The sequence below is a fragment of the Myotis davidii genome, unplaced genomic scaffold, assembly GCF_000327345.1.
Source record: "Myotis davidii unplaced genomic scaffold, ASM32734v1 scaffold1703, whole genome shotgun sequence".
Classification (NCBI taxonomy): Eukaryota; Metazoa; Chordata; class Mammalia; order Chiroptera; family Vespertilionidae; genus Myotis; species Myotis davidii.
The window spans coordinates 439680-454031 of NW_006293780.1; the positions used below are offsets into that span (position 1 = coordinate 439680).

The 14352-nt window shown below is 40.1% G+C and overlaps 1 protein-coding gene across 4 annotated transcripts in view; it reads right to left on the minus strand.

Annotated features, from left to right (window-relative positions):
• BTBD7 (BTB (POZ) domain containing 7) overlaps nt 1–14352 on the minus strand; it is a 78435-nt gene that overhangs the window by 51028 nt on the left and 13055 nt on the right. For all 4 annotated transcript variants that reach the window (XR_001514534.1, XM_006767615.2, XM_015566449.1 and 1 more), the window contains exons 2-3: nt 6225–6412; nt 4801–5880 (exon numbers count right to left, since the gene is read on the minus strand). Coding sequence is in view for 3 of the 4 variants with exons in the window: in XM_006767615.2 (XP_006767678.1) it covers nt 4801–5880; nt 6225–6306 (1162 nt within the window). In the remaining variant the exon portion in view is untranslated. The remainder of the gene's footprint in view (nt 1–4800; nt 5881–6224; nt 6413–14352) is intronic.

Here is a 14352-nt window from a genome sequence, read left to right on the forward strand (position 1 = left end):
ATCTCAGATATTTACATTACTATTCATAACAGTAGCAACATTACAGTTAAGAAGTAGCAACAAAAATAATTTTATGGTTGGGGGTCACCACAACATGAGCGACTGTATTAAAGGGTCGCGGCATTAGGAAGGTTGAGAATCACTGCTATAGAGCTATAGACCTCTCTTCTTTGTTAAGCCAGTAATTAGTTCTTTATCTGCTTTCCAGCTTCCCAAAATTTCAATACCCCTTTTTCCAGTATTGTTTTCTTCTCAGGTACCTTTGTCCTTAAGGGTTTATACTTCTTTTATTCATGTACTATAATATTAGGGCTTTGGAAAAAAAAGAAATGTATATACCATCTGTTATGTAAGAAATCAAATGAAGTTAAACCTAGTCTGAAAATGCCAGCCCCATTATCTGTTTAATTACCTCCCTAATAGTGACTGTCTACTCGTCTGAATAAAATGCATTCTTGGTGTAGGCCAGGTTCTCCTTTTTATCCACTTGCCAAACCACTCTGCTGTCTGCCTATAAATGCCTCTTTTTATGATGCTCTTGAAACTATTAAGTCACCTCTCTACCTTGAAGGGCATATTTAGTGTTAAGGTCCCAGCCCCCCTTAATAAAATTTGTCTTCCTTTTAAAACCGGGCTTTAACTTTCATTAACATTATTCAACCCATTTACTGAGTACCTACTATGTGCCAAGTATTGGGAATGCAAAGATGAGGATATGGTCATACCCTCAAGTTGCCCAACAGACTAGTCTTACAGCCTTTCTTAACTGGGAGACTGCCTGAATCACAGAAAATGATTTTGGTGACTATTTTCTTAATTCTCACCAAAAGGGTACATAAGTAGTATCATGTTGGATGCATGGGAGAGAAGCTAATTAATTACACACAATAGATGCCTCAGAGCATTATACAAGTTAAAACATGGTACTGAACTATTGAAATCCAGTTTATCTAGTTCAAGCACCTGAGCTTTTAAGTTTTATGGTATAAAATCCCTTTTCAAGTGACCAAATATTCTCCTTCTCATGGGAATGAGGTAAAAATTATGCTGCAAGTATGGTCTGTTATAAACCTTAACATGAATAGTACCACGGGTAGCCAAAACCGGTTTGGCTCAGTGGATAGAGCGTCGGCTTGCGGACTGAAGGGTCCCGGGTTCGATTCCGGTCAAGGGCATGTACTTTGGTTGCGGGCACATCCCCAGTGGGGAGTGTGCAGGAGGCAGCTGGTCGATGTTTCTCTCTCATCGATGTTTCTAACTCTCTATCTCTCTCCTTTCCTCTCTGTAAAAACTCAATAAAATATATTTAAAAAAAAAAAAAATAGTACCACGGGTATGGAGAATAGATAAGGACTACATTGAGTGCACAAGACAAAAGGCCAAGTAACCAAAACTCTGTATTTTGAAAAATTAAAGGAAACAGGGAGCCATATACAGCCAAATTTAAGGGATTTTAAGTAACCAAGATTAAGGAAATAAAAGGAATGTTTTATATCATAAATATACCAAAAAAAGTTTCTAGCTAAATGATTAAGAAATTATCTCATGCCCTGGGTGGTATGGTTAAATGGTCAGAGTGTCATACCTTGGACCAAAGGGTCTCTGGTTTGATCCCCAGTCAAGGGCACATACCTGTGTTGCAGGTTCGATCCCTGGCCCTGGTAGGGATAAGTGCAGGAGGCAACCAATTGGGATGTCTCTCTCATATCGATGTCTTTCTCTGTCTCACTGCCCCGCCCCTTCCACTCTCTCTAAAAAATATCCTTAGGTGAGGATTAACAACAAAAATTATCCTAATATATATATAGAGCTAGGTGCCATCATGACCAAACAGGCAACCGGTCACCATGAAGTGCATGGAGCACCTTTTGGTCCCATTCCCCACTCCCCACCCCCAGCCCCTGAGCTGCTCACCATGAGGAGGGGCTGGTGGCGGGGCGGGACTGGGGACTGTTGAGCGGCAGCAGTGGGCTGCTTTGCAGGATGGCCATGAGCTTAGCAGAGCAATCACCGGGCAGCAGAGAGTTTCACAAAGCAGTCGCAGGGCAGGGGAGTTTCGCGTAGCAGTAGCGGGGCAGGCGAGTTTTGAGTTCAGCGGGCAGTCATGGAGTGGGGGGGACCCTTGCGGAGCTGGTGGGACGGGGGAGTTTCGCTGACCCTGTAGTGGCGAGTTCCGCGGAGCAGTCATGGAGTGGGGGGGAGCCTTGCGGAGCTGGTGGTATGGGGGAGTTTCGCTGACCGTGTAGTGGCGAGCTTCGCAGAGCAGTCGAGGGGCCCCCGAGCATCGTGGAGCGTCCCAGGGCGGGGAGTTTCATGTAGTGTCACAGGGCGGCAGAGGCCATGCAACGGAGGCCAGGCTAGGCCTAGGGACCCTAACTGCGCATGATTTCATTCACGCTGGGCCTCTAGTCTCAATATAAAAGAACTCTAGATCAAGTATTACCTAAGATGTAAGAGTTGGCTCATTAATTTTACCTTTCATTGAAAAATTAAAATAACAAATATCTATATTAAGGAATGCCTTCCCATTTTTTAAAACAGTAAAGTATATACAATAAGTTCTTATATTTTAAACATGTCAAATATAAAACCAATTCGAGGAGAGAGGTTATTATACCTTTTTGGTAATGTTGCAACCTTCAAAATTTTCTGACAAATTTGTTTTTATAGAATAAAAGGTCACGCTGCTAGGTTATTTATTTACTAGAGGCCTGGTACATGAATTCATGCACAGGTGGGGTTCCTCTGCCTGTCCGTCAATCAGGACCCATAGAGGCTGACCAGAGGGAGGGACCATGGGAAGTTGGCTGGCAGTGGGAGGTTGGCTGTGGGAGCGCACTGACCACCAGGGGACAGCTCCTGTGTTAAGCGTCTGCCCTCTGTGGTCAGTGCCCATCATAGCGACTGGTCGACTGGTCATAACGGTCACTTAGGCTTTTATATATATAAATTTATTTTAATCCTCGCCCAAGGAGTGAAGATATTTTTCCACTGATTTTTAGAAAGAGTGCAAAGGAGGGAGGAAAGGAAGGGGAGGGAGCGAGGAGGGGGGAAGGAGGGAGAGAGAGAGAAAGGAGAGAAATTTTGATATGAGACATTGATTGGTGGCCTCCCATACTCACCCCCTGACTGGGGGCGGCAATCAAACCTGCAACCCAGGAACATGCCCTTGACTGGAAATCGAAGCTGTGACCCTCTGGTGTGCAGGCTGACACTCTAACCACTGAGTCATGCTGGCCAGGCCTACGTTATTTTTGATAACGTATTTTTTTATCGTCTGACATCTAAACAGTCTACTAATATTAGTATAATAATTAATAGAAAAATATTTTAATGACACTTTGTGTAAAAAAAATTAGTACTAGTACTAAAAAGATAATGGTAAAATCAAAATATAAGAAATTTTTTATGTAACAGAAATCTCAACTTTTTCACTCTTATTTATCAATGTTTCCTTCTATATAATTCCTCTCATTTTATTCCTGACATTGTTATCCTTTTTTTCTCCTGACATTGTTATTTAACAGGGGCTTTCATTTTTTTTTTCCAAGTCTTACTAATTTGTTGATTTAGCCATACAATACACATTATTTTCAAGTTAGGAAAATGTGCTTAGCTTTCTTTTCTAAATTTGTCTTTTATTCAAACCGTTAACATTCCCTTCTAATTGGCAAGTTCTAATGCTCTTTTAGCAAATACTCATTAGCTAAACTTCTTAAGTAATTTCATGTCTTGTAACTTTTCTTTTAATATATGGCCATAGAAAACTAAGAATGCACTCTGTTAGGACAATAATTACCCTTTGCTCTACTGTGGAGGGTCCCTTTTCAGCTTTGAATTGTTAAGATTCTAATATAACTTCCATGTTAATTTGGCTATAACAATAACAACAACAAAAAGTGCTGCCCTAACTTAAAAATTTTAGTTTGAATTAAATTAAGAAGGTATATGAGCCGAAGCCGGTTTGGCTCAGTGGATGGAGCATTGGCCTGCGGACTGGAAGGTCCCAGGTTCGATTCTGGTCAAGGGCATGTGCCTGGGTTGCAGGCACATCCCCAGTAGGAGATGTGCAGGAGACAGCTGATCGATGTTTCTCTCTCATAGATGTTTATAACTCTCTCTCTCTCTCTCTTCCCCTTCCTCTCTGTAAAAAATCAATAGAAATATATTTTTAAAAAAAGAAGGTATATGAGTCTAACATTAACCGCGCCTGACACCCCTTACATGCCGCAGATTATTACTTGATGTGCAAATTGAGCTTGAAAAAATACAGAATATCTTAAAATTGAAATCAGATTCAAATAAATTTGTTTCCAAATGTGACTATCTTCATTGTTACTATGAAGTTTCATTCTTATTCTAAACACATCAGCATGAATAAAGCATTGAGTGTAAATAAGAGAATCTAAGTTATCCAAGAAGTCCAAGATCAAGTATAACCTTGCACCCTGTGAAACAGGGCTAGTTCAAAGCTTGAGTGCAGACAGGGTGTAGGTGGGTGGTAACTGGATAATTACATGTTCCCTTACCTATAGTCTAACATTAGGAAAGGAAGAGTCTTCAGTCTCATCTACTGCTCTTAGTCACTAGTTTTTAATGCTTGGCTTTAATGCTAAATGAAGTGCCACATTAATACTAACCGTAAATTCTGTCTCAGATGTCATAAGTACACATTCAAAATAAACTGACCCTTTCACATACCACGGCTTGTGTTTTCATGGAGTGTACTGGTTGTGTTTTCAAATCTGGAAGACAAATGTGTAATTTTAAAAAGAAAAATTGAAAATTAGAATTTCATACCTTGTGCAAGCATGTTAAATTCCAAGAACAGTGCTATGTGGTAAAGTTCCATGGCTTCTTCTGCCCTGGTCATGTTTGGTTTCCCTGCGACGAGAGCCTGAACTTCACTGAGACTCCCCACAGAGGGGCTACAGTGCAAAACGGAGAGGTCCACAACATCGGTATACATACAGTGTAATATAACTTTTGCATATTTTTTTGGTATAATGGACTCATCTAATATAATTCTTGTGGGAGTCCTCAAAGTTCGGTCTGTGATTTCTTCACCAGTCCGTATCCTCCTTTGTAATAAATTTCGAAAAAATGGGGACCGTGCCGAAATAACAGCTTTGTGAGCTTTGTGCTCTTCATCTAAACAGTTCTGATTTCCACCAAAAGCTTCAACCAGTTCAGAGTCTGAAGAAAAACTCAGGACGACATCGTAATAACACATGTAATCAAAAAGTCCACGCATATCTACATCAAGGGAATTTGGTGTTCCAAATTCTTCACTAAGCTGAACGAGAATATCGACATTTTGAAACCTTGAGTCCTCCATTCCAAACTCTCCAGTATAAAGGTAGTGTAACAAAGCAGAAAACATAGGCATATCTATACCAGCTGTATTGATGTCCATTATGATCTCTGCCCCATACTCAGGTGAGGAAGAAAGCAGTGTTTTAAAAAATGGACATCTTGCCGCCAAAATGGCACGATGAACAGGAAAACAAGTTTCTTGAAATATTAAGTCTACATCAGTACAATACTTATACTCATAAAGATCGGCCATATCCTTCTGCAATGTCCGGGCTTCTGGTCTAGCCAAACTGGCTTGTAGAGAAAGTTCCTTTAAGGCTGAAGTTCCCTCGTATTCCTCCACTAATGCATTGACATCTCTAACATCCCAACCAGAGAGGAGTTCTCGCATCTGCTTGGCGTGGTCAGCAGACCTATTCGATTTTCGACGCTTAATAAACTTCTTTTTGAGGGTGGCAAGGCCAGAGGTTCTCTTTTTTTTGTCTTGTGGTTTCTCATGGCCATGGTCAAGGCTATATAATTTTGATTCACAACCATAGCCTTGCTGAGAATAGGATGATGTCCCTAAGAAGGAAATTAAACAAATGAAAATGTGTTTCTTTTTTCTTAAACATTCATTTTCAACATCCACTTTAACACATATTTCATGCTAAAAATTTTTAGACATTCTTAAACCATAAAAAAACACCCTGATTTTGTTTTTATAAAGATAAAAAGTTCAAATAACTTTTTTTCATATTAAATAAGGACAAAAGAGCAGATTTACATTTGTTGAGGAAAAATCCTGGATGCTGAAAAATTGTAACTTTTCCACAGCTCATTTATGTTTTCATCCGAAAAGACCACCGAAAACATGATTCTATTTATATTCACAGAATAAAATGAATTAGAAAAATGCAAACAGTTACCTATAAAAGTCTGTTGGGCTTGAGAATTTCCCCCTACCCTCGGGGAACATGAATGAGGATAGTTAGATGCATTAGCACCCATTTTCTTCAGTCACTCAGGCATTCCATCTGCTGGCTCTTCAGAGTATAATCCCAGAGGTCTTTATGAACTTTCAACCCTGGATCCAGCAGCCTCTTTTCATCCATTTCTTAATATGAAACAAAAATAATTTTATTCATATTTTCAAATTGAATAGTAAAAAAAAAGGAAGCAATTGAAAACTGCTTTTATTTATAAATAATGACATGCTGTCAACTTCACGCATAAAAATTTCAGAAGATGTAAGTAGTTAACCTTGAATTATGAATCAGTGTTAGCTGCAATTTTGAGCCATAAAATCTACCAATTATGTACTTTCTATGATAGTAAAAAGCAACAATCAGACTAATGTAAATATACAGTTATAGAAAGAGCAATTCAAATCACAGGGGGAAAAGATACAGGTAAAAAATATTCAGACTAGAAAAAGTTTTTTTAATTTTTTTTATCTTTAGAAACAGTCACCAGTTATTATAATCTAACACCTAAACAATTTACAAATACTTAGAAGGTTGATACCAGTTCTCACTCTCACCTTATCACATAACACACGCGCATGCACGCACACACACACTAGAGAATTAGTTTTATCTGAGAATTTTGTAATATTTGTAGCAACAGAAAACACTTTTACATTGGTCCATTTGAGATTCTCATCACAAATGCCTTCAAAAAAGCACTCAATTTTATGATGAATACACTTGGAGAATATAAAGCAACCATATAAAGGTTTTAAGACATCATAAGTCCCACTGGAAATACAGAGCAGCCAGAAAGCATTAGGAAGTCACAGGCTGAGACATTTGCCACCATATTGAGCACCATAGGGACAGCTGGGGTCTCATCATGGAGGGGTGGCTTAAAATAAAAGTATCTCTGGGACTCAGGGACAGAATCTCTTCCGGGTAGCTCCCAGTCAATGGGAATCCCCTTTGGATGAACTGATCTGGGTGACATTCACATCTCCTACTGGAGCTCTAATACCAAAATAAACAAAAGCCTTGCCCTAGCCGATTTGGCTCAGTGGATAGAGTGTCAGCCTGCGGACTGAAAGCTCCTGGGTTTGATTCCGATCAATGGCACAAGCCCTGGGTTGCGGGCTCGATCCCCAGTAGGGGGTGTGCAAGAGGCGGCCGATCAATGATTCTCTCTCATTGTTGATATTTCTATCTTTCTATCCTTTCCTCTCTGAAATCCATAAAAATATAAAAAATAAACAAACAAAAACCCCACAAAGGCCTTGGAAAAACTGGTGAGAGCGATTTTTCTGGATCAGATGTAACCATTAAGATACCCTCTGTCTCTAGTTCCAAATCCTGGTAACATTGTGCAGTTCTAGTACTAAAGCCATATTTCTCAAAATTCTCAGGAACCAATTCATTTATTTCTTAGGCAACCAAAACCCTATGCCAAATGGAGCACAGTATTATGTTATTTATTTCTTAATCTAATCCGCTGCCTTTACATGCTGGAAATGAGAGTTAGTCACAGTCTAATCTCTCCAGGGATGTTTTCATTCCAGGCAAGTTTTGTCTATCTTCTATATGAAGCAGTATAAGAAATCCAGTATTTGGATGATATGACAGAAAAGGAAAGGGGAAAAGGGCCTATGGGACTAGGAAAGGCCCACAGGATGCAATGGCCCTAGAAAGTTGGTAATTCCTTTTTTTAGATTCACCATTCTGGGAGCACGCCCTCTGTTAATAGCTGACATGATCAATCTCAATCAGGATGATCTAACTCAGCGGTCGCCAATTAGTGGTTCTCGAGGTCCGAAAGGTTGGGGACCACTGATATAATTGGCTTCAAATAAGTGATTGTAGCTGACCTAACTGAAGGTGGGTGGGGAGGTATCATGAATGCAACAGAGAGAATTAACAATCCTATGAGAATTTTCTAAAAAGCAAAAAGCAACCTCTCCCCTCAAAAAGAAACCCTAGATCAGCATTTCCAAAGAGTCTCTCCACTTCAGGACAGTTTAGCATAATCTTTCTCTCCATAAAGTCATTATAAATCTCCAACTATTCAGCATCATTGCCCCAAATTTCTGATTTTAAATTGTATCATGAGCCTAGCCAGTGTTGCTCACTGGTTGAGCATCAACCCATGAGCCAAGAGGTCCCCAATTTGGTTGTGATCAGGGCACATGCCCGGATTGTGGGCTCAATCTCCAGTAGGGGGCATGCGGGAGGCAGCCGATCGATGTCTCTCATAGATGTTTTTATCTCTCTACCCTTCTCCCTTCTCTCTCTAAAATCAATATAAACATAAATAAATTGTATCATGAAAAATTTCAAAAATACACAAAAGAGAATAGTATACTGAAGCCCTCAAACCTCCAGATTCCAGAACTATCAAAATTGTTTTAGCTTATATATAAATGCTTCAATTTGATATGGAAAGCTTATAGATAGCACTTAAATGTCTGTTATCAGCTTCTCATAGAAATAAAAATCTAGATACATGTATACTGTGATCACAATCATTATTATAACACTCATCAGTTATTGAGTACTCTGAGCAAGCCATTCTTAAGCAATTTATTTACATGAATTAACTCCTTTAATTTTCTCAATAATGTGAGGTATAGCTCTATTATTATCATCCCCACTTTACTTTTTTGAAGAAAGTCTTTTTTTAAAATTTATTGATTATAGAGAGACAGAGACAAACATTGACTTATTGTTCCACTTACTTATGCATTCATTGGTAGATTCTTGTATGTGCTCTGACCAGGGATCAAATCCACAACTTTGGCATATTGGAACAATGCTCTAAGCTACCTAATTAGGGCTTATCCCCACTTTACACAAGGAGAGACTAGGAAGTTAGGAAAATGAGGCATGAAAGGCTGTTACTTAACCAAGGTCACAGAGCTGGTAAATTGCAAAACTAGGCTTGGCATTCAGGCTCTGATGAACAATATTATCTTTGCCATTTTTTTTCCTCCTAAATGTTTGAAGAAAAAATTTCCAGAGCAGACAAACATAGTTCCATTCCAAAAATGAGAAATGAGTACACACCTGACAGTGTGACTTCTGTTACTTAAAAGGATCTTTCATGGTAAGCAAAAATGACTTAACTGAAAGGATAGCTCATGAAATCAAAGCAACAGTGCCTTTCTGAATATTTACAGCTAGACTATATGTTCCTTTATGGCAGGATGACACTTTTTAATACTTGATAGTCCACCCCTCCACCCACTCAATCATCCATCCAATTCTGAGCATTTACCATCTGCTAGACACTTACACAGGCCCTGGGATACAGCAGTGATTGCATCCTGAATAGGATCTCTTATGAAATTAAGAAAAAAACTACTGTTCTGGCTTCCTAGTTTAGAGCCAGACCTTAAAGAATATGAGTGCATTAGGTCATTCAAGCATTAGAAACAGGATGAATAGGAATAACTCCTGTCCTAGTCAGCACCCCACTCCCAGTTCTCATACCCCTATACCTTTATTATCTACTAATATTGCAGCATCATTACTTACATTTCCACCAAACAGTTAAGTTTCCCGAGAGTAGGTACTCAGCCTATTTACCTTAGAATTCTCGCCATCACCAGGGAACACAAAGTAGACACACAATTATTTGAGTAAATAAATGCTAGCTATTATCATGAATGTTGATAAATAATGTGTCTAAGGCCTGAAGAGTTTTTATGTTTGAATGTATGGGTAGGAGTTGGATCAAAAAGCCTCAAATCTCATACTAAGGTGTTGGGCCTTTATTCAGAACACAATTGAGTGAACACAAAATACAATACATAGATGATGTATTATAGAATTGTACACTTGAAACCTATGTAATTTTATTAATGTCACCACAATAAATTAAATAAAAAAAGAACACATAGAGGAACTACTAGAGCAAAGCTTAGAACAGGAGAGAAACATCATTATATTTATGTTTTAGAAAGACTACTAAATGTCCTCAAGGCAGAAGATATTTGATGCAAAACCTTTCGAAGATTCTTACTATGGTCCAGAAAATAAGCATCTGGCTTTTCCTTATCTTTAAAATGAGGATAACATCACCAACTCTGCAAGGTTGTTTTAAGAGTTAAATCCTATCCTATATAATAAAGAGCAAATATGCTAATTAGACCGAACAGCAGAACGACCGTCCGGAGGAAGCCAGGGCTGCGAGAGCCAGTTGGGGCTGCGAGGGCCTGCCAAGGATGTGAGGGCTGAGCCCCTTGCACAAATTTCGTGCACTGGGCCTCTAGTCAGATAATAAATATGAGCTAACACTGGAAAGCAGAAGTAGCTCATCACAAGAGGAGGGTTTTCATGAGGGACCTGGTATTGTGCCAGGTCTTACCTGGCCTGGATGAAATACGTATTAGAGATGTTCAGGTATTCTGAAAAACTCAGTTTCTAGACACTTAAAGCTGACGACCAATTACTGGAAAGTGATAGGTGAAAGAACCTATGCAGTTACACTAGAAAGACATGAATGGACCTTTTACTCTGCCACTTTTACCTAGAGCTCATACTCAATGCGTTGTCCATACTTAAAACCTCAGAATAAGATCCTCCTGAAGTAACAGGTGGAAAAATGGAAACAGAGGGCTAAAAAGGTCCTGAAAGCCTGACTCTCAGCCCCAGGCCTTGCTTATCCCCCTTGCCTGAGCCTTTGGCAGTGCTAACTAAAACCTGATGAGGAAGGAAGCCTGGGCCAGAGAACTGACAAACACAGCAGCCAGAATAGGAGCTGCTTGGCCCTACCATACCTAACACCAAAATGTTTGTTGTTTCTCCTAGTATCTAGATTTCCGCTGCCCCTCCGCCCCCAACTGAGGCAGCTTTAAAAGGGCCATTTTTTTTTTTTTTCTCCAACAGCTAGGGAAAAAGGCCTACAAGCAGAAGGTAGAAATAACTATGAGGCTCTCCAAGAGAGATTGTAGAATCTGCCTAATCAGCAATCTTAAAGGCAATGGTGCCATTTGACTATCTTTAAGCCAGGCACACAATAGTTGAATGAATAAATGAAATCATTGTTCTAATTGGGACAACTGTTTCTACTGTTGGCTTAGTGGTGTATAGAAAAGCAACTCTGGGTGTTTTAGAGAAGGCAATGAGAAACCTGAGTCTAGGTTTGCATTTACAGAGGATTTGCAGAGACAAACAGAGCTGAAAGGATTTTCAAAGAAACTGTATTTAAAAGAAAAAACATGAAATTTCTCATAAACTTCATTCAAAGCTAAAAAAATTACATTTTATGACACAAACCTGTTTAGCAACTGTTAAAAATATATATAAGGGCATATTTCTTGTTGAATTTTTTAAAAATATATATATATATTTTTTTACAGAGAGTAAGGAAAAGGGAGAGTTAGAACCATCTATGAGAGAGATCAATTCAGCTGCCTCCTGCACACTTCCCACTGGGGATGTGCCTGCAACCAAGGTACATGCCCTTGACTGGAATCGAACCTGGGACCCTTCAGTCTGCAGGCCAACGCTCTATCCACTGAGGCAAACCCGTTCGGCAGCTTTTAATTTTATAAAAATATATTTTATTGATTTTTTACAGAGAGGAAGGGAGTGGGATAGAGAGTTAGGAACATCGACGAGAGAGAAACATTGATCAGCTGCCTCTTGCACACTCCATACTGGGGAGGTGCTCACAACAAAGGTACATGTCCTTGACTGGATTCGAACCTGGGACCCTTGAGTCCACAGGCCGATGCTCTATCCACTGAGGCAAACAGGCGAGAGGTGTCTGTCTGTTTTTTAAATCAGAACATTGATTGCAGAACTAATCATTGAAATCCTTAAGATGAACTGGATGATGAAACAGATGCACACAGTTTCATTTCTAGAGAGTTATGTATTACAACACAGCATTTTCTCAATGTAATTCATCTACTTCTGATTGAGGATTTTATTTACAAACTAGTGTCCCAGTGCACGGATTCGTGCACATTGAAAGGAAATTAAGTAGAAAAAATATTTTAATATCACTATTCGCCCTTTCTCTGTAATAGAAGTGTCAACCAAATTCACAATCGACAATGACAGATGGAAATACATGCGTGCGATTGGTACCAGCAAGGGTTTTATATGTATCGTGCATGTGTGAGTCAACTTAGCCTTTTATATACATAGAATAAACTTGCTTAATTAGACCTGCTTTCTGATTTGGCTAAACTTGTCTTATATCTTATCTTCTCTGAACAGAAAATAAATATCCTTTGGGTTCACTGCGCCAAAAAAAAATAACATCTCAGAGGAAGAGGATATGTTCGATGTGGTAATCATTATTGGAATATCGTCTTGTCAGTAGTAATAACTTGCCAGCATCTCCCATTCCACAAATGAATAGATGTATAATATTCTCTAAAATCATTAACAGAATACACGAATACAATTCCCTAACTTTTTGCCATCCTTAGTTTTTCCCTTACCTTTCTTTTTAATGAAATACACATCCTTATATGGGTATTGGGTGCTAGCTGAGATAAATCTTCATTTCACTCTCTCTTTTTTAAAAAAAATGTATTTTATTTATTTTTTACAGAGAGGAAGGGAGAGGGAGAGAGATACAGAGTTAGAAACATCGATGAGAGAGAAACATCCATTCAGCTGACTCTTACATGCCCTCTACTGGGAATGTGCCCACAACCAGGTACATGCCCTTGACTGGAATCAAACCTGGGACCCTTCAGTCCGCAGGCCAATTCTCTATCCGCTGAGCGAAACCGGTTAGGGCTTCATTTCACTGTTGCGTTGTCGCCTTAAAAAGCATTTCCAGCTCCTACTTTGGGGCTTGCTATTCCTACTTTTCACAAAGTCTTCACATGGTTCACTCTCTCATTTTATTCACGTATTTCTTTGCTCAAATGTCATACCCTCACAGAGGCTTTCCCTAATCATCCTTTATTTTAAAAAACACCATCTTATCCTATTCCATCCCATTCACAATCCTCTATTCCCTTTCTTCAGCTAATTTTTATTTACAGCACTTTCAGCATTATATTCCTGTTTACTTGCTAATTGTCTCACACTACAATGTAAGCACTATGAGAGCCAGAATTTCATTTATCCAACAACTAAATCCTCAGAACATAGAACAGTGCCTGGTATACAGGAAGCATCAAATTGAAAACTACTGAATGAAATTAGTTTTTAAAAACCAAGATGACAGCATAGGTAAACACCGGAGATTGCTGCTTAGCACAACCACTTCAAGAATACAACTAAAAGACAGAACGGACATCATCCAGAACCACAGGAAGGCTGGCTGAGTGGAAATTCTACAACTAGAAGGAAAGAGAAAAGCATACTGAGACTCAGAGGCGCTGTGGTGCAGAAGTAAAGTACAAAGGTATGGAGGCGCACGTGGAGAGGGCTGGCGGCTGAGGACACAGTTGTCTTTTTCAATCAGGAGGGAGTCTCAAGATCTGAGCCCCAGTTCCGGGCGAGTCTCTGGGGACCCAGACTCATACGGGAGAAACTGGACTGTCTGGCATCAGTCGGAATTCAAGGGCAGCTTTCTCTCGGAGGTGCTTGCAGCAATTGTCCGGACACTGAGAAGCGGGGCCTGAGGGCAGCCATAGCTGCTTGCTCCGCCCTGTTGATCCCCTGGGACCCTGCCACACCCAAGCTGTGTGTTGGCTTTTGCATATGAAAGGCCTGGCCCTTTGCAACCTGAAAATTACCTAACAAACTGCAGCTGGGCCAGACAGACCCAGAACTTCCAAAAGAAGGTCCAAGGCTGCTGGGGTCCAGCTCCAGCAGGTCCAGGGGTTCCCCATAGGTGCGGACGGAGTCGGCGAAGAAGGAATGACACGGAGGCAGCGTTCGGGTGATCATCATAGCCAGGTTCCTCTAGCCAAGTTCTGGTAAGGATCTCCAGCAAAGATCTGGTTTGGATCTCCAGCCAGGTTCTGTGTCCATGTTCTCTTGCTAGGTTCTCCAGGTTCTCCAGGTTCTCCAGCCAGGTTCTGTAGCCATGTTCTCTCGCTAGGTTCTCCAGCCAGGTTCGGTTGCCAGGTTCTGTAGCTGGGTTCTTCAGCCAGGTTCTGTCTAGGTTCTCCCA